The sequence below is a fragment of the Electrona antarctica genome, assembly GCF_951216825.1.
Source record: "Electrona antarctica genome assembly, chromosome: 7".
Classification (NCBI taxonomy): domain Eukaryota; kingdom Metazoa; phylum Chordata; class Actinopteri; order Myctophiformes; family Myctophidae; genus Electrona; species Electrona antarctica.
The window spans coordinates 15,261,823-15,282,998 of NC_136812.1; the positions used below are offsets into that span (position 1 = coordinate 15,261,823).

At 43.4% G+C, this 21,176-nt stretch overlaps 2 protein-coding genes across 4 annotated transcripts; one reads left to right on the forward strand and one right to left on the reverse strand.

The window, feature by feature from the left end:
• Positions 1-128: 128 nt before the first annotated feature.
• On the reverse strand, positions 129-4,918 carry coa7 (cytochrome c oxidase assembly factor 7). 2 transcript variants are annotated; one of them, XM_079504931.1, is made up of 3 exons: positions 4,696-4,918; positions 2,148-2,288; positions 129-1,934 (listed from the first exon to the last, which is right to left on the reverse strand). In XM_079504931.1, exons 1-3 carry the CDS (start codon positions 4,697-4,699, stop codon positions 1,489-1,491), a joined length of 591 nt encoding a protein of 196 aa, XP_079361057.1. In that variant the 5' UTR covers positions 4,700-4,918; the 3' UTR covers positions 129-1,488. The 2 variants fall into 2 exon arrangements, with proteins under 2 accessions (XP_079361057.1, XP_079361056.1); XM_079504930.1 differs by lacking the exon at positions 4,696-4,918 and adding an exon at positions 2,969-3,359.
• zyg11 (zyg-11 family member, cell cycle regulator) lies at positions 3,713-21,065 on the forward strand. Of its 2 annotated transcripts, XM_079504927.1 has the most exons (19): positions 3,713-4,287; positions 5,436-5,601; positions 6,624-6,835; positions 7,105-7,422; positions 7,829-7,942; positions 8,552-8,668; positions 8,810-8,950; positions 11,428-11,604; positions 13,806-13,870; positions 14,505-14,604; positions 15,513-15,563; positions 15,640-15,801; positions 16,483-16,530; positions 16,667-16,864; positions 17,285-17,337; positions 17,544-17,641; positions 17,892-18,048; positions 18,151-18,194; positions 18,885-21,065. In XM_079504927.1, exons 1-19 carry the CDS (start codon positions 4,264-4,266, stop codon positions 18,899-18,901), a joined length of 2,262 nt encoding a protein of 753 aa, XP_079361053.1. In that variant the 5' UTR covers positions 3,713-4,263; the 3' UTR covers positions 18,902-21,065. The 2 variants fall into 2 exon arrangements, with proteins under 2 accessions (XP_079361053.1, XP_079361054.1); XM_079504928.1 differs by lacking the exon at positions 18,151-18,194 and having other exon boundaries at positions 17,892-18,089.
• Positions 21,066-21,176: the final 111 nt, after the last annotated feature.

Below are 21,176 nucleotides of genomic sequence, written 5' to 3' on the forward strand. Positions count from 1 at the left end.
AGTTGCAGTAGCTCCGTTTATAAAGTGTAGTGATTGGTCTCATAATCTAATTTGTGTGTGCATGCATGACAATATGCTTGTTCTTTTTTTTAACACCTACAGAACCTTACCTGCATTTACACAATTACTCACTCTTCATCATCACATTTATTTATACTCTGAATACAGTTGAGGGCAAGCCCTCATTTTCAATGTAGCCGAGGTTTACAATACACAAAATACAGTAAAAAAACAATACATCAAACATAAATCAGGATAAATTATTATAAGGAACTTTATACAGAACAACCATCAGTAAAATAGACATTGACACTGCCAAGTCATTTTGGATCTAAGAGGATTTGGTAAAGGGCAAGAAAACATGTTTCATATTGTCTAGTGTCAGTGTCACTGCAGTTGGGACTTGTGACATGCGTGTGCATGTTTTATATTGGGTCACACATTTTGCCCAGACCACAAGGTCCAAATATATTCAATAAAACGTCCCTCTGTTAAAGTTCTTTGTCAATGATCCTGTCAGAAGGCCAACATTGTGCGACTGTCCTACCCTGCTGTCCCAGAATTAAACACCAGCTTACAGTGATGAGCTATACAACTGACCTTTTGGCCCAACACTTGACCTTGTTCCCCACTTATCTATCGCAAGGATCTGGGCAGCCTATAGTCAAGATCCCTGTAGGATAGCAGCGGATATGACTTCCTGATCGCTATCATGCATATGTAAAAAAATAAAAATCACACTCCTGTGAAGTAGGGGCGCTCTTATCATACATCACATTCCGTTCTCCGCCAATCAAATCATCAAAAATGTCATTCTGGCCAATCACTTGGCATCTTCACTTTTCTGCCCTCACTTTTATCCTCTATACTATGCTCAGCCAATCAAATCATCACTATGGGGTGATCAGCCAATCATCAGCCAATGTTTGTGTTCACACAAACTGTCAAAGCTGGTCATACTGTAGGACGAGCTGGTGGTAGCGCAGCTCAAAAAAGGATACATGTAGATTGTAGATGAGTCTTTTATTTTAGGGATATGGGCTACTAGTGCCAACCCTCCTGGATCCTGCAGGAGTGTCCTTGACCACATCTCCTTCTGGACACCTGGATTGTCATTTCTCCTTGATTTGGTATCAAACTCCAAATTCACCAAATTAAGTCTGGGAGAGTACCCCCAGACCTAACCTGACTCCACCAGATGGAAGAGAGCTTGCTTCACAATCACCTTTGTTTCACAACGTATTGTGAACTTGTGAATCAATACCGCCCCCATCTGGCAGAGTCAGGTTACCCTTACCCCAGACCCCTGCTTGGGGGGTGGGCATTGCATGCAAACTTACATTATAAAGATATAGTTCACTTTTAAATGAACGAATCCCACAAACATGCCTATATACAGCAACAAGTTGGGTTGTGTAAGTGGACATAAGCGCACTGACAAAGAGAAAGAGCACCAAGACAAATTACGGTAAATGCAGCCATATAAAATCACTCGCCAAACTTCAACTGTTTCTCCTTCCCCATGCCATGCAGTTGTTTGGCTCGGTTCGCCAGCTCCTCTGCCTTCTTTTCATCTTTCTCCGTGCCGTCCCCAAGCCTGTACATGCGGCTGGCGTTGGCACAGCCCCACACGTGTCCCAGCTCACAAGCCCTGTTGGCATACTTCAGTGCTTGAGGCATGTCTCCTCCCAAGCCCTTGGCATTTCCCTCGATGAACAAGGTGCTGAGGTTGAAGCAGGAAGGAGCGAACCCCCCGTCACATGCCTTCCTGTAGTACTGCAGGGCCACTGCAGTGTCCGGTCCGCCTTCCATGGCTCGTCCGTCATGGGCTAGTGTTCCAACAAAATGGCACGCATCTATAGACTTCTTTTCGTCTGCATTGCAGGAGCGCATGAAGCAGGAATAGGCAGTTTTCAGACACTTAGTCACCCCACCTGGTGGAGAGATTTGGGACAACAGGCAAACATAGCTTCAGGTGGTATCATTCATAGATCTTATATAATATTTTATATTTCTGACTTTTACTTTCAGGTTTTGCCCTAACTGCTGGTACATCCAATCGCCAACAACAGAGGAATAACAAAAGGGGGGGGGGGGGGGGGGGGGTGAGAGGGGTTCAGACCGTTCAGTTGTTTTTCCTGGTGTACCTTTGCCTGTGACGTGGTAAGTCCCCAATTTGTAGCAACTCGCAGCGTTCCCATTTGTTTCACAGTTGTGTTTGAGAACTTGTGCCGTGGCCTCGTAATTCTTCTTAATTCCTTCCAAGTAGTCAGCAAGTCGTTGGCATCCTTAGTACAAATGCAAAGGAGAAGGGGCATTTATATAACACATTTCATAGTGACATTGTTGAGGAATTCTGAGTAAACATTTAATAACAGTTCCTGCCTCATGCAACATGTCTGTCTTGTAGCTGTGCGCAGGTATAAAATCTGTGAATCCCTGTTGTTCAATGAGCCAGACTGGGTTTCTATTGCATTGACAGGTCATTTTTCCAAGTAAAATCACTCATACTTTTGAAGTCTGAATTCTTGTCTCGCCTCATTTGATTTCTGAATTTCTGAATTCTTGTCTTGTCTCATTGGATTTCGCCCTTGCTGCTCATTTGTGTATATTATTTTTGAGCATCCAACTATACAGATTCTGCGTACAGCAATGACAGCATGTATATGTTCAAAGGAAAATATGCCAGTTAATATAGTTACATAGCCTGGCTCCAGCCCTGAATCGCTAGCCACGCCCATTAAGAAAATATGTTCTGGCGATTCAGAATAATGAAGAATAATAATGCATAATATTAATTAATCATTCAGAATAATGAAGTGAAACGAAATGAAACTTCAGACTGAGTGTCAGGCTAATAGTTACATGCTGAATGCAATAATAACTAAAAGTAACTACTGCAATAACCCACTGTACTAGTTTCGATCAGTTCAGCACCAGGAGGACCGTGGACAGTTCAAGTTTATACCTTCAGCATTCTTCTCTTTGTAACACTGGAAGCTGTATTCCACACCCAAATTATCCAGGAACTCTTTCACCTCGTTTTCATCCTCAAAGTTGACGAGTCCAGCCATTTCTACAACCCACGTTCTGTGCCGACTTGCTTTCTGTAGTGATTTAACCACGCGCGCACCACTATTGACCTTGCTGTTTGGTAACGTGTTACAGCCTTTAGTCCCTTCCAATAAACTTAGCCCCCATTTAGTTTAATGACCATAACACCGTGATATCGTTTGAAATAAATAGTTCCTTCAGAATATCAATGTTTATGTATGACGCCTGTCATCTGCAAAGCGATGCAACTTATGCCAACTTGCCGTAGAAACTTGCACGTTCGGTTGTGTATTTGACTTCTTCCTGATCGCGCAAATCCTTCAAACGGGCTTCCGTAGTTGAGTCTAAGCTAAAGCCGCCAAAATGGTACAGTGAGTGACGTCGCAATTGTGGAGCCAATGGCCGTGTATTAACGCTTTAACGACAGTTAGTGCACTTATATTTCAGTTGAACATAAATACGTCATTTTTGGTGTGACAGCGAACGAGGACGTTATTGTTTTCAATGTTTTCCCCAGTCTGAGGCTTTGTGAGTGGTGACATCACGGACGAATCCTTGGTATGTTTATCGCAGCAGTTTCCTTTCACTCGGGGCTCCGTTAGCCCCGCCCCCAGCTCCTGATGTACTTCCAGTGTTGTGACCTTTTCTCACTGTTTGTGTAATCTAAAATAGACTCTCCGCCAACCGATTAGTTATGCTGAGCCTGTTGTGACATACTGCGGCTTTATCAGAGCTATACGTCTCCTACACACGACACGGCCCAGGGTAGATCGACAGACGTGCGTTTAAAATGAAACATGAAAAGCGAAAACAGAAATAATCTGCTTTTGCATGAAACGCGATATTCCAGTTCCAGCACACAGATAGATAATAGTGTTGCCAACTACCAACAACAAGTTAGCTAGCTGGCTCACGAGCGTTAGCTGCAGCTAGCTCGTCATCTTCCCGCAGCTATATTTTCAGCAAGAGTGGTAGGCTACTATCATCACAACATCGGGTTTGTTACGACCAGGTTATATGAGGTTAACAGCGTTACATATATAGGTTACCACAACACCCAGGCTGCTGCGGTGCCAGGTTGCATGAGGGTAACATAACATGCATATCTAAGACGGCTCAACTCGACAGTTATAGCCAGCAGTTAAATCTGACGTGAAGACATAAAGAAAACAAGTCGCGGTTGCCAATACCTATAAGGGGACGTTATCCATGGCCTCTAATCTTCTCAATATGGTGAGTTGTCAACAAGAGCTTTCCCTATATTTTTGCATGTCTTAAAATGTATATAAATTGAATGCGCAGGATCACAATGGAAATAAGCCATCAGGGCTTATTATGTTGAACTTTTAGCACCATTGTATACTATATATTACAGCAAACTGTTAGTATTCCATCAATCAATATCTACTGTAGGTCTATGTATTTACTGCCGATTTGTTTTTGTTTTTAGACTACTACTTAATTGCATTCACAAATGTCACATGACTACATACTGTTGCCATGAACTAGCCCTAGAATGTCTCTGTTGTTTCATACATTGCAAGTATTCCACATACCAGAGCCATAGAACACTGCCGTAGACTTGTGGTTGCAGCGGCAGAACGGCGGCATAAATGTGATAAATGCTCCGTTTGTACTCACCCATTAAATAATTCCAAAGAGGTGGAGTGAGATATTGTCCTCTAGTTTCACATCCATGTGAAAGTTCTGGCACAAAACGTGTATTTAGTCAAATATCTCCACTTTTTCACGAGCTGCACCCGGACGGCTTTCTCTCCGGGCAGAGGGGCCCGGAATGACAGCTGGACTGAATTAATCAAAACTTCCTCTGGTCATCACAAACGTCATCACCAATTGACCAGGGAAGTACAAATGTTTGGGGCACACAATTGGCAGGGGCCTTGTGATAGGTGCTGGGTAATTTATCACACCACCTGCCAATTGTGTGCCCCATACATTTGTGCTTCCCTGGTCAATTTCCTGTGATGACATTTGTGGTAATCAACAGGAATTGTTGGTAAATTCAGTCCATCGATCATTCCGGGCCCCTCGCCCCGTAGAGAAAGCTGTCCGGGTGCAGCTCGTGAAAAAGTGGAGATATTTGACTAAATACACGTTTTGTGCCAAAACTTTCACATGGATGTGAAACTATAGGACAATATCTCACTACACCTCTTTGTAATTATTTAATGGGATAAACGGAGCATTTATCACATTTATGCCGCCGTTCTGCCGCTGCAACCACAAGTCTACGGCAGTGTTCTATGGCTCTGGTATGTGGAATACTTGCAATGTATGAAACAACAGAGGCATTCTAGGGCTAGCCATGAACCTACATCTGACCGTGTCATATCAATAAATGTCCCCTTTTGTGTTTTAAGGATGATGCCTCCCCAGCCTCTCTGGTAGACCTGTGTCTATCCTACGTCAGCCAGAACCTGGAGTGTTTCTGTGCGAAGCACGCGGATGGCTCCCTTTGTCTCAGAGAGGCAATACTCTTCCCACAGGAGTTAGCAGATCAATTGCTGACCAAGATGGCTACTGAAGGTGGGTACAACCATTGATCCACAAGACTTCTTCTTCTTTTGTATTTCCGGCAGTGTGGACGCCGCAAGGCGTATTACTGCCCTCCATTTTTTTTAAATACCCTGCACCAATCACAACGCGCTTCTCAAAATAAAAGAATCCCCGTTGTGGGAAGAGAATGTTGTCCTTGGGATGTTTGTGGAAAGGTGGAGATATTTTACTAAACATGTTTTCTGTCAGAACTTCCAAGGATGTGAAACTAGACTAGAGCACAATATCTGATACAAATAATTGAGTGAGTGTACATGCAGCACCATCTATAAATGCACAAAGTCTCAAATTTGACACACGTGTTCCACACCACCACAGGGAGTGCAGTGCCCGGTGTCGAGTCTGTCGGATCACCGGTTGTCCAGAACAAGCACAAAACCTGCCCGGGCTCTGGACAGGGTCCAAATTATATCTCCATATGTGGAGCTGGCCTGTTCTGACATCACAATGATGCTTGACCTCACCCTTTATTAGCACCTGATCACCCCCCAACGGGCACTGTTCTAGTAACTTTAAATGATACATGAACATGATACATAAAATGTATGTAATATCACAGACATTCTAGGCTCTAGGGTATAGGTTTTCTTGGCTATTTATTTACCACATTAACCCTGGTGTCCCTATTTTGGGCCTGTCATTATAGGTGAACATTCTCAAAAATAGTAGACCTACAAGCTTACAATGCCTCATGTTGTAAGTTTATATAATCATGACAATAATTATGAAAATGTAATTTTAACCTTTTCTTCTTTCTTGTTTTGGATGATCCCTTAGTGGTACCTATGTTTACTATGCAACTTGTTTCCTATTCCAAGAGTTTTGTGTTTTCTCCTGACAAGTTGCATGGTCTAACCACGACATGAAAGCAAAGCACCCAAACCTCTTAGAGGTCAAGTAAAGGTTGTCCAAAGGCTCAGTTTGCATTCAAATCTTTGGTACTCGACATCTATCTGACATTTGAGAAAATAAATGATTAAATTGTGTTGTAGGTCTGTTGAACGACAGCACAGTCGGTGTGTTCCGGAACTGTGAATACCTGCGGCTGAGACGGGCATGCATCCGCACAGCGCGGATCTCTGCAGAGGCCTTTCAGAGAGCCCTGTGTTCTCACAGACTGCTGGAGCTCGACGCTGCCAGGGTCAATGCAGACCTCACCATTCCTGATATACTGCAGGGGCTCGCAAGCAATAAACACTGTCAGGTAAAGGCAGAGTACTGAGGAACAACTGTTTTCCATCACCAGTCTAAAGCTAGATCTATGTTAGGAAAATAGGGATGGGTCATGATTTTTTCCATTTTGCATTAGTCATTACATAAAAAAAAGTGAATAGTTGTGACTATAAAATAATAATATTAGATAGAAAACTAGTTCCCAGTGAATCATACTTTTTCTTGAAATGCCCATCCATAGTCTGACTGTGTAGAGTGTAGACACATGGGTCAAATGAGTACTTCTCACTCATCCTACAGGAGTCTCTTCAGCGCCTGGTTTTGACCGGCCTCACCATGTCTTCTCTGGACGAATCGAGTCGCTTGCGGTTCAGCTCCCTCCAGGGCCTGCGCGCCCTCTCTCTAGCCAACGTGGACTTCTATGACTCGGGACTGGCCGACGTGTGTTCCCTGCCTCGGCTGGAGAGCCTGGATCTGTCCAACACGTCGGTCACCAACCTGAACCCCCTGCTGGGGCTGAGGGAGAGGCTCCGGTCGCTCACACTGCACCAGCTGAAGAGGCTGGAGATGAGCACCGCACAGCTGCTGGCAGTCATAGGGCAGCTGGATGCGCTGCAGGTTCGTCTGTAATACAAGAGTTGTGTCCGTGATGCTGTTGACAATGTGTCTCTTTTGACATCTTATTTGATTAAAAAAATAGCAGGGCCGCGGTACAAAGTGACATGTAGCTGTGAGCTTGTATATCTGCTATCTTCCTAATAGCCAACACAAAAATCTAAAATGACACAGATTCTTTCCCGGTTAAACATAGTTTCCGCTTTACTCGCTGTTACTGAAAACACATTTTACCTTGTGTTCTTATGGACAGAGAACATTGATGATTCATTCTAATAAAGTACAATACTTTATATTTATTGTAACAAAAAGAAAATATTAGAACATAAGTTACATACGGTAGAAACAGAAAAATGTCTTCAAAATAAATACTTTATATGGTGTTTTTTCTTTTTGTGTGTGAGTGTAGCATCTGGACATCAGTGATGATAAGCAGTTTACCTCTGACGTGGCTCGTCAACTACTCGCTCAGCCAGGGATCCTGCCCTCTCTAGTATCCCTGGATGTATCAGGGAGAAAACAGGTGCGTACATGGTGTGCGTGAGAGAGAGAGACGGACAGAGAGTCCCTTTTCCCCTTATCCTGGAAAAGTCAAGGAATTGTCCTGACCTGGATAGATTATGTAAAATTGTAAGAGGCAGAAACATTTTGGGGAAAGTAATGGAATTTTGGTTTGGGATGACTCCATCTCATTAATTTATAGCATCTGGTCATGTCGTTCATTCATGAAAAAGTCCGGGATCCCTGGTGTGTGCATTAATTAATGACAACAAACTCCCATATCTGCACTCACAACAATGTGCAAACACAGCAGAAAGATTCGCGAGCTGCTGCTGTGATAGGACATTTAGACACTTAAAAAAAAAGTTGTAGAAAAAAAAGGTGTGTGTGTGTGTGTGTGTGTGTGTGTGTGTGTGTGTGTGTGTGTGTGTGTGTGTGTGTGTGTGTGTGTGTGTGTGTGTGTGTGTGTGTGTGTGTGTGTGTGTGTGTGTGTGTGTGTGTGTGTGTGTGTGTGTGTGTGTGTGTGTGTGTGTGTGTGTGTGTGTGTGCATGCTGCGCTGTACATCTTGCAAGAGACACCTGTATTTCAGGATGTAGAGTCAGGTTGTATTTCTTGTTTGGGGCTCTGCAGGTGACAGATGTAGCTGTTAAGGCGTTTGTTGAGGAGAGACCAGGGATGACCTTTATGGGACTGTTGGCCACAGATGCTGGCTTTTCGGATTTCCTCTCTGGAGAGGGCAGTCTCAAAGTAAGTCTGGGCGCATAACTGTACCTTCAAACATAATATTCACCGTTTGAAGATGTGCAAATGTTTAGTGGTCTCGTATGTGTGCATGCGTAGGTGACGGGAGAAGTTTAGTGGTCTCATACTGTATGTGTGCATGCGTAGGTGACGGGAGAAGCCAACGAGACGCAGATCTGTGAGGCACTGCGCCGCTACAGCGAGAGAGAAGGCTTTGTGAGAGAAGCTCTGTTTCACCTGTTCAGCCTAACCCACGTCATGGAGAAACCACGGCCCGATATCCTTAAGGTACACCACCACCACTCTGTTTCACCTGTTCAGCCTAACCCATGTCATGGAGAAACCACGGCCCGATATCCTTAAGGTACACCACCACAAAGCTCTGTTTCACCTGTTCAGCCTAACCCATGTCATGGAGAAACCACGGCCCGATATCCTTAAGGTACACCACCACCACTCTGTTTCACCTGTTCAGCCTAACCCATGTCATGGAGAAACCACGGCCCGATATCCTTAAGGTACACCACCACCACTCTGTTTCACCTGTTCAGCCTAACCCATGTCATGGAGAAACCACGGCCCGATATCCTTAAGGTACACCACCACACCTGTTCAGCCTAACCCACGTCATGGAGAAACCACGGCCCGATATCCTTAAGGTACACCACTGTTTCACCTGTTCAGCCTAACCCACGTCATGGAGAAACCACGGCCCGATATCCTTAAGGTACACCACTGTTTCACCTGTTCAGCCTAACCCATGTCATGGAGAAACCACGTCCCGATATCCTTAAGGTACACCACCACAAATGTTCACCTGTTCAGCCTAACCCATGTCATGGAGAAACCACGGCCCGATATCCTTAAGGTACACCACCACCACTCTGTTTCACCTGTTCAGCCTAACCCACGTCATGGAGAAACCACGGCCCGATATCCTTAAGGTACACCACCACAAAGCTCTGTTTCACCTGTTCAGCCTAACCCACGTCATGGAGAAACCACGGCCCGACATCCTTAAGGTACACCACCACCACTCTGTTTCACCTGTTCAGCCTAACCCATGTCATGGAGAAACCACGGCCCGATATCCTTAAGGTACACCACCACCACTCTGTTTCACCTGTTCAGCCTAACCCATGTCATGGAGAAACCACGGCCCGATATCCTTAAGGTACACCACCACACCTGTTCAGCCTAACCCACGTCATGGAGAAACCACGGCCCGATATCCTTAAGGTACACCACTGTTTCACCTGTTCAGCCTAACCCACGTCATGGAGAAACCACGGCCCGATATCCTTAAGGTACACCACTGTTTCACCTGTTCAGCCTAACCCATGTCATGGAGAAACCACGGCCCGATATCCTTAAGGTACACCACCACAAATGTTCACCTGTTCAGCCTAACCCATGTCATGGAGAAACCACGGCCCGATATCCTTAAGGTACACCACCACAAATGTTCACCTGTTCAGCCTAACCCATGTCATGGAGAAACCACGGCCCGATATCCTTAAGGTACACCACCACAACTGTTTCACCTGTTCAGCCTAACCCATGTCATGGAGAAACCACGGCCTGATATCCTTAAGGTACACCACCACTCTGTTTCACCTGTTCAGCCTAACCCATGTCATGGAGAAACCACGGCCCGATATCCTTACACCACCACAAATGTTCAAAGAACACTTACTTACGTCATGACCAATTCATTCTCTGCACCCCATTAACTGAAATCCAACTTCAGATAAATACTGTATACCACAATGGCATAATAAAAACTAGACTAAAACTAAAACATTTCAGATGACTAAAATATGTCTAAGACTAATTTCTTCTGTCAAAATCAATGGTAGGCTTTTTCCATCATGTATGTGACACCATCCCATGATTCCCATCACCAGCCCTGTACCCTCCCGGGAGAGTTTGCACTATGTCTGAACGATCATTATCATTTATCGTCAACCACATATGAACATGTAAGATATTAATCCCGAGAACGGTAGCAATATGGACGGTATAACTTACATTTTCCCTCTGAACAGCTAAAGCCAGCCAACCACTAACATCCCTTCATGCTCTGAGTGTATTTAATATTGTTTCAAGTTTGGTTCATTCAATTCCTCTTTCCTTGCGTGTCGCAGAGGGAAAAGAAGTTCAAGACTATTAACTCTGGCATAGTCGCAGTTTCATGGGACCTGCTTGCTTGCCTTATTGATAATGAATTAATAGGCGCTAAAAGAGTTTAGTGCAGAAAGCAGCTTACCAAACCAAAGGCGTTGTATGAAAACATATAGCATTTATGTTGGTAAAAAGGTACTGTCCCCCCCCTAAAGTGCCCCCTAATGACATTTTAGGAAGCTACAAACCACTTTATGATCGCTGTGTTATGTGGCTCAGGAAAATTAGAAACTTTTAGGAAGTTCACAAGCTGTGATACCGCAACTGCTGTCGGATTTTCATTTAAAAACAAAAGCCTTTTTGCTATAAAATTATCATCTGAATCAATATTTTAGTACTAAAAGCACACCTGGATTAAAAGTCTTTAAGCAGGTGCGTAGGCAAAATATTGTGAACATCATCAACAATAAGAAGATGAAATATACTGAAGCAACGCTTCGGTCGTATAGACCCGCCTCAGGTCTCAAGGTCTCTTGTCACTTAATGACCGTTAACGAGGATCAGTTGTAAAAAATGAAACAACCTACCACCACGACATCGTTATTTAACTATCGTAACTATTTCCCCATGCATCTCTGCAGTTGGTAGTGTTGGGTATGAAGAATCACCCCGCTACCTTGAACGTCCAGCTGGCAGCCAGTGCTTGTGTGTTCAACCTGACCAAGCAAGACCTGGCAGCCGGGATGCCAGTCAGGCTCCTGGGCACCGTCACCCATTTGTTACTGGAGGCCATGAGGACCTTCCCCAATCACCAGCAGGTATGCTCAACCTTCCACAGATCATTTTGGGTGCACTCCAGTGTCCAGTAGACATGAATGGAGTTAGCTTCCACGTAGGAGGGGAAAACCAGCAATACCAGGAACCAATGATCACACTCACGTCACTCACAGTGTCTTTATGCAGGACGGATACCAGGTAGGGCTGTCACAAAGGGCATTTTATGTGACGATTAACGCTCAAATAATTGCGATTAATGATTTGATTGTGTTTCTGTCATTATGAATGAAAATTTCATTTCAGTTTGCATTGTAGGTTTGGTAAACAAAAGTTGCAGGCTGCACCCGTGACCCGCGATACCTAGAACTCATTCCATTGAATGGGTCTGTGTATCGACAGCACAGAGCAGATATGACAAATAACTTTTTTATGCAGTACTTAAATAGCCAAACTAAAGCTCAACATGATGTGTTTTGATCTTGTAGATCTGCTAGTTCCACTATTTTTGAAAGTGTTTGAAAATATATGAACATTTTTCAACATGGAATTTAAATGATTATCTCAAATAATTTGCAAATGATGTCATAATTGTTATTTGCTATTTTTCAATAGCTAAAGTATAACGTAATGCTTAAAACACCAAAAGGGGTTCCTGCCCAAAATGGGTTAAATAAAACACTGATGCTTTGATGGTGTAACTTCCCCGTGGTTTCCAAACCTTTTAGCACGTGACCCAAAACAGAAATTAGTCATTCTCCCAGGACCCAAACTAGTGGAAATAGCAGATCTACAAGCTCACAATGCATCGCTTTAGAGGGCAGCACGGGTCCATAAAATTGGACCCGGTCCGAAACGGACCCGGTGATATCAGAACAGAACCGATCCGGATCCGTAAACATTCTAATTGGCCGCACCCGGCCCGGACCCGGCCCCGAAAGTTTTGGATCCGGTCCGAAACGGACCCGTTAAAAACAGGATCCGATCCGAAATAAACCTACCCGTTCCGAAAGACCCGTTACACCCGTGGTGTGTCCAATCCTATATTATGCTTATTTTCACCGTGACTGTGATTATGAGACTGAAGTGAACACTGTGACTGAACGTCAGCATCACCCCCGCCTCTACAAAGGAGCGCTGAAAATAGCCGATCTACAAGCTCGCAATGCGTCGCATGGTTAAGTACAGTTTGCAGTGCAAACTGTACTTAACCATCTTCTTGTAGATCGTCTATTTTCAGCGCTTGCAGCCTTGCACAGCACAATGCAGAGCAGATTCAGAACAGAACTACATTTCCACGGACTTTCGTCTTATGCTCATCCCAGATTCCAAATAATCACCACAACAACACAAACCTGTCCACTGTGTCCAGGCAGTCAGCACAGCAGTGAGCAGTCCAATTTCAAGTTCCTCCGGTGGTCATTCATTTCTTATATCTCTATTCTAAATAAAACACAGACTCAGTAGTTTGCGTTTCACCTCGCTCAAGAAGGGGGCCGCCATGGTGATGATAGCTACTGTTCGTGTTGTGTGTGACTGTGCGCGCGCTGCGCACACACTGTGACACACCCACCACCAGTGGATACGTTCCATTTCCAAATCCTCGAGGCGTGTATTTTAGAACATAATCATTACAACGCAGTTGAACGCACGCATACCATAATGTCTATTTTCAAAACCTATTTTTAAAGTTGAAAGGTTTAATATATAATAAAAATCGGGTCCTGCACGGGCATTTCGGGTATTCTGCATTGCAGATGCCCGAAACGAGGCCTGCAGCTTTGAAATGGAACCGACCCGTTCCCCGACGGCATGTCAATATTTTGCACCCGACCCGGCTCGGTTCTCGGTTCGGATCTCGGGTATTCGGGTCCGGGTGGACCCGTGCTGCCCTCTACTTCACGCCTTGTTGTGAGCTTGTAGATCGGCTATTTTCACTACTTCTTCTAATTTATGGAATTTCTTAGATTTTTCTTTTATTTCTTCAGGAAGTACTGAAAAGAATCATTGAATTTTGGTTTAATTCATGAAAAGTTTTGGGAATGTTTTTAAAAATGTTTTTTAATAATAAGAAGAAGAAGAAGAAACAAAAAATAAGGGGGCCCGTGTCTGCGACCCACAAATGGGTCCCAACCCAGTGTTTGGGAACCAGTGGACAGTGACAGACGGTCACTGTGTTAGTTCAGTACAGCCAGCTATTGTTCAGCTTCTGTATTGATGGCCATGTTGGTTCCTCTGCCTCCAGCTGCAGAAGAACTGCCTGCTGTCTCTGTGCAGTGATCGTATTCTACAGGAAGTCCCGTTCAACAGGTGGGATCCGCCCCCCCCCCCCCCCCCCCACATACAATTTTTTTTCTACTTGAATCAGCACTGGTAAAAACGAGAATTCAAAGTTAGTTTTCATTCATACATGTTACTGTATTGCTTATATGTAGTTATAATACACAAGGAAACAAAGGACTTTAATTGTGTGCCAGGGTCATGCAACAAAAATAGTCAATCTACAAGCTTACAGCGCATTGCAGCTCATAGTGTTTTTAGGTTGTAGTTCTGATATTTTCTGTGCATGACATTAGTATAGATAACCTTTTTATTTAATTAGAATGCACGTTATCCCCCACCATGTTGGAGGAAACAACGCTTGCTATGTGCAAAACAACAACTGCTGTTCAAGATATATACAGTATGTGTGTAATGTGTCTACTCTATATAAACCCATGTACGTATGTAGCTGCTGCTTCACAGTACCTTTTCTTTAGAAAGTGGTTACCTTACCAATGGACACTGTTTACAGACAGCCATGCCAGAGGAAAGAGAAATATGCCAACCTTCGGTACAACAAGGCCTCTATTGCAAAAACAGCAGAGGGGAATGGATCTCTCATTAGAGACTGTATGAATTGTATGTTGCAAATCCAATCTGAATGACTTGTTGTGTCTGTTAGGTTTGAGGCTGCCAAGTTGGTGATGCAGTGGCTGTGCAACCATGAAGACCAGAACATGCAAAGGATGGCTGTCGCCATCATCTCCATCTTGGCAGCTAAGGTAGATGTGAAGTGCATTGTGCATGCAGTCATGCATGCTTGTATGTTTTCACAATCAGTGTTTTTGTGTGTATGTGTCTATGCGTGTGTTAACACATTTTGTGCCCAAAACGTCTGTGGACGTCCTGGGTATTACCGCACGTGCATAGCCCAAGACGTCTGTGGACGTCTTTGAAAAAATATATATATATATATATTTTTTTATTTATTTTTTATTTATTTATTTAGAAAAATCTGAAAAATCAAAACACTTATTTATTTTTTTCTTTTAACACGTGGTGCCAAAGTTTGTGTTTTCGCCATTGAGAATGCATTTGGCGTTTAAATTAAATAACTCAGAAACTATAAAACATTTCAAAGTAAAAAGTTCCAGCATGTGTCTCCACAGTCATATCAGCTGAATTATAAAAAATGTGAATGGATTTTCTAGGTGAAAGTGATTTTGGGCAGTTTTGCGTGGGCTCTCAATGTGTTAAAAGTGAATGTGATATAGATATTAGATAGCATGTTATTTAGAAAGATGCAAGGTTCATTGTTGTTTACCTGGTATCCTAGTGTCTTTGAGACACTACATTGTTCTTGCTGTTCTCTGATTAGTATGTGATTATTTACCTTTTTTATTGACTAGAGTTCATGTTTCCTCTGTTTATTCCAATCTCAGACTTGTAAGAGCATCTGCTAAATGCCAAAATTGTGAATTGTAAAGTTCAGTATTATATTGCAACTTTGTGGTACAACACTCGCTATTATTATATATATTGCACAATGTACTGTACAGGGCATTTCGTCATTTGTCTGAACTGGAATGGCAGTGGCCATGGAGTTATATTGTTAAGGTACTATGTGAAACGAGTAAAATAATTGTTGAGTTGACATGGCTTTTCCTAACGGATGTTTGTTGTCTTTCAGTTGTCTACAGAGCAGACTGCTCAGTTGGGGGCAGAACTGTTCATCGTGAAGGTAAGCTTGTCGGTTCACTCGCGTTCCCTTAGAAGAAAAATCTGTCAGATTCTCATGATGCTCTCTTGTCCTCCAGCAATTGCTCCACATTGTGCGCCAGAAGGCAACCCAAGGCGTGGTGGACGCCACCCTTAAATTCACTCTCAGTGCACTCTGGAATCTCACAGATGAATCACCAACGACCTGTCGCCATTTTATTGAGAACCAAGGGCTGGATCTGTTTATTAAAGTCCTGGAGGTATGTAAATAAATACATGCACACTGTTGAACATTTAGACCATTTAGACCTGGAGCTATGTAAATACATGCACACTGTTGAACATCTAGGCTAGGGGTTCCCAAACTGGTCCACACACCCCTTGTGGTGAGCAAGGGAGCTAGGGGGTGCGTGACATGAAAAGGGTAATGGCGGTTTTATGGTGCACCGAATATTTCCGAAATGATTTTAGCGTCCAGTAACACACTGTTGAATGGAGCAGTAGCTGCGTGTCTCGTCGCACAGTGCAGCTGACACATTCCTCTCCGCAACCCGTGTGTGTGCAAGCAGCTAGCACCTACATCTATACTTTCTGAAAATACTTTCTATACTTTCAACCTCCTCTGTAGTATTGGGAAGGTAGCAAAGCCAAAATTTCAAATCAATGGAGGACAAAGTACTCTAGTAATTAGAGTTAGTAATTAGAGTTCTGTTTAGAGCTATAAAACTAAGTCTAAAAGCGAATTTATGCTCCATCGCACAACGGTGTCGCACTTTGAAAATAGACGACCTACAAGTCCACAAGGCTACGCGTTTTGGGCTTATGGGTCGGCTATTTAGGCTATTTTCGACATCCCACATGAATCGGGCTTAAGGAGGCAAGCTGACTCCGGCTCTGACTCTCACACACATTCTCTCTCTCTCTCTCCAATCTGTCTGCAGTCATTCCCCAATGAGTCTTCCATTCAGCAGAAAGTTCTTGGGCTGCTGGTACGTTTCTAAAGATTCTCAACATAAGTATTAGTTTTAGTGCTGTTGTTTCATACCGCACACAGACTTAAGTGGTGGAATAAATTCACTATATTGATGCACTATTAATCCGCTCTTCATCTTTTCACTGTTGTAGAACAACATTGCAGAAGTCGGGGAGCTGCATGTTGAACTGATGGTGCAGGGCTTCTTGGACCACATCTGCACTCTGCTCCACAGCTCTGAGGTGGAGGTTAGCTACTTCGCTGCAGGGATCCTGGCCCACCTCACCTCCAGGGGGGAGGAGGCCTGGACACTCAGCATCAGCCTCCGCATCACACTGCTGGAACAGCTGGTAGGACTGTACATATTAGAGTTTACACAGATAATGGATAATGTATGTATGTGTGTTGCGCGCGCTACATGTGGGAAACCAGTACAAGTGAAAAAAATCAAATGGGGTGAAGAGTGCCCGGTTCCGTGGGGCCCACTGATGGCCGGCAATCACCACCACCAGCCCCAGTGACTCCTTTTGCCTGGTGGCCGGGGGGACCCTTTGAGGGGGGGGGGGGGGGGGGTACAGGGACCCTTTGAGGGGGGGCACGGCTTCCCGCGCCAGGAAAATGGGCGCCCTCCGCTCCCTTTTTCTCACTTGTCCTGGTTTCTGTAACATATATCTGCAAAGTTGCCACACCTGTATTGTAAGTGCATGTTAAAACCTTGTATAGTAAGCATTTGAATTGGAGTTAATCATTTGTGTGTTTTTGCTTTCTAGCATTCTGCCATCCTGAAGTGGCCGCCACCAGAGTGTGAGATGGTGGCATACAGGTGAGAGTTTGCTTCCCAACAGAAACACACAAAGCCATTTTGCTACGTGGCTAGACTAACTAGTTAGTTATCACGGCAAGCAAGCATGAATGGTGTGCTACTGAGTATTGTAAACAATTTAATTGAGTGATGATTCAGTTTCTAAATGACCTCAGCAGTACAGTAGCTGTATGCTAACACCTCATCCAATTCTTATCCTCTTCTAGGTCATTTAACCCCTTCTTTCCTCTGCTGGAGTGCTTCCATACCCCTGGAGTTCAGCTGTGGGCAGCCTGGGCCATGCAGCATGTCTGCAGCAAGAACGGTAAGAGACGACACACATACTGCAAGCAATGCTGTAGTGTAAACTCAGTACTAAACAGAAGTTTAGTCCTGTAAATTCACTAAAGCTTTGTTTTTAGCCTTTGTATCCAACCCGTGTGAACCCCATATCCACTACCTACCTTGTATTTTATTTACTTATTTTGGATTTGTATATTCTGTGATGCCTATTAAGTTTCAAGTCAACAAAAAAAGGTTGACTTGACAGAGAAGGTGGTATTATTTCTCCACAGCCTCTCGCTATTGCAGCATGCTATTGGAGGAGGGTGGCCTACACCAGCTGGAGCATGTCCAGACACACCCACAAACCCACAAAGACGTCAGACGATTGACAGACAGCATCCTGGAGAGCCTACAGCATCACCGAGCTCGTACTGGCCAGCCTTTACACACACCAACGTGTCGCCCACCGCCACAAGAACCTCACAATGGTAAAGCATCCACACAAACGTGTCGCCCACCGCCACAAGAACCTCACAATGGTAAAGCATCCACACAAACGTGTCGCCCACCGCCACAACAAGAACCTCACAATGGTAAAGCATCCCACTCATACTCCCCAGGGTTGTTTGCAGTGTTAAGCCCGTTGCATACTCCTGTGCGAGAAAGGCACGCAAAAGGAAATGCAAGGTTCTTGCATTGCCATTTTGTCTCTCTCATGGATCAAAGTTCTCAGTCGCCACGACTGATTTCAGTCACTTGGATTCCATAGAAGCCAGCATGTCTTCTATGAAGGCATGTTGCGCAGCGAAAATATCCACTCTACGAGCTTGTAGATTGGATATTTTCTGTGATTATTTTAAGATTAGAGCATTTGAAGTGTCATACCGTATGTGTTCAGAAGCATCTTCCACAAAATCATAGTCTAAGATATTTCATATAAAAGCAAAGGTTAAAGCCTCAATCTGTGATTTCTTCACCTGGTTGGTAGCATGTAGAACAGCAGGAATAATATTACTGTTATATTACAATAATATAATTTGAGTTGTTTAGGAATCAGTGCTAGTGGGGCGCCCGCTGGCCGTCCGTCTTCACTGTAACTATCAATAAAGGCACAAAAGCCAAAAACAAATCTAAAATTTTGAATTTGAAAGGAATCAGTGCTAGTGTGGGTGGGGCGGATCCTTTCACACTGTTTCACAAATGCACCTTAGGATTTCGTCATACAAACATTGTCGTTATATTTTATTTTGCTTTAATCCATGCTCTCTGCATCTCTCCCTTAGAGAATGAGGCTCCCTGACTACGAAGAGGACTTCACCTCATTGGTCCCACAACAGAGAGGATTTTAGCATGGGCGCGAGGGACGGTGCATGTGTGTATTTTTGTGTTTGCAACACAGACACATTATACGAACACATATACAACATTTTAATTCTTAATCAGTGATCCCTACAAACAGTACAAAGTAGACCTGAAATGACAGACAAGTACGCAGTTCTTTGCACACATTTTATTTATTTCCGTTGTTTGTTTCACAACAAAAGTATTATCTAAGTATTATATACCGATCATAAACAATTCTTTTATTTTATTGTAATGAGTATGGAAATGGTCAGAAGAACCCCTATTTTGAGGTTTCCCTTTTCCTGTCTCGTCGGTCCACATCCATTGAGTCATATCATGTTTTTACCAAACACTTTGAAAGCGCACAAGTGAACCATTCAAACATTCAGTTGAAAGTCACGACTTGTGCGAATCTCAGCATCGAACAGAACCCCAATCGCTCAGTTGAACGCAACGACTGATCCTATTCACTGAGAGCATCTGTCATGTGCATGATGGTGTGAGCTTCATGCATGCTGGAATCTGTATGAATGTTTCTACCATTTACCATAGGAATGCCTGCTTGTTTGTTTATAGCAGTGTTGTGTTCTGAGAAACCCAAAACCCTGGATCTGCAATGCTATTGTGGTCTCCTTACAACCCATAGCGTCCCGGTTCTGGGATTAAAGTCCAGGGAAATGATATAATAAGCAATGCATATCTTTTGATTTGATGAAATGTCACTTGCTCGGACAGTGGCGTCATGATGCCCAAAACTTTACAGAGAATCTTGTATCATTGAGGAACATATCAATCTAAAAGTGATCAGTGTTTTAAAGTTCAAGGTCTGGTGTTTTGGTAGCCATTCATATGGCAACCAACACTCAAAAAGTGTAACTGAGACACCAGCAGTGCTGCAAATCCAGTGGTCCGGGGCAGAATGCCCTTGGTTTATAGGAATTGTGGAATGCAAATGTGTATATCTACTATCTAGGAAGTACAAATGTCTCTTGTCGGACTCAAATACCGGCAATAATGTTGGTCATTATATGCATGGAGGTATTCAGATGGGTATTTAATCCTGGAGGATTGTGTGTATTATGTGTTAGTTGTACTTTCCTATGCCTTTGTTGAGTGCATAGAAGAGAGACAGATTGTGTTTGTCTGTCGGTACAACTATGTGCATCCGAGTGTATGTATGTATGTAATCAGTACAAGCTATGTATATAATAGAATGCAAGAGAAATAGTTATGAGTGGTTGAAATTGTTGCACGGAAACAATGTTATATTGTATGTTTATTGATAAGTTGTTTTGTTTTATCTGATTGAAAGGTACTGCTGTAGTAGAGGATGAACAGATTTAAGATTTTAACAGATTTATCCTGGGATAGAATACGATAGAGAGCACCAGTCCTCTAAAGCTCTCTGAAAATGAATATCCTCCTGGATAGTTTTCCACGAGGAGTCACTTCTACATGTTCAGCCGGGAAAGCATAACAATGGAGAAAACCCTTACCATAGAAACCCACCCTACTGACGATCCTCTTTCTTGCCCTTGTTTTGGACTCCGCTAATGCACCTATGGTATCAGCATTCTCTATGCAAATTAAGCTGATATTCCTCTTACATTGTGCTTTTAAAACCACCGATGATTCATACAATGGAAAAACTGTTCCTGAAGAGCAATGGCGGTATTTCCTAATATAATAACAATCTTTAGTTGATTGTTTTGAGCATAAACATCCCATGTGTAGTGTTGCTACTACTGCATGGGTCCAAGTTTCAAACTTAAAAATGTATGTGTGTGTGTATATAACAAAACAGTAGATGGAATAGAGCCTGCATTTGTTGTCTTTGTTCTCAGTCTGTCTGTTGCTCATATCTTTGGATTTAGTTTTGAATATGACCATAGCCTGCCCTTGATTGAGACCAGTTTCATCTGCTGAAACGAGAAGGCAAATTTATACTTCATCACACGACATTGTATCGGTTGGAAACGAGTCATCTCTCCCATGCTTGTGCGATGAGGTGTAGTCCAGACACTAGACAGGTCTGTGCTATGTTGCTGCTGAGAGTAAAGTTTTCAAGATTATTATTTTCCCTTCAATTTTAAATAAAGAATGTACATCTTCAACTGGAACTGAGAATCATGGTCTCTTAATTCAGTTACAGGTATTTCTAAAGGAGCAGGGGCACACATTCACATCTACCCTCAATGCAAACTGGTAGAAGAGCTCTTCAATAACGTAAA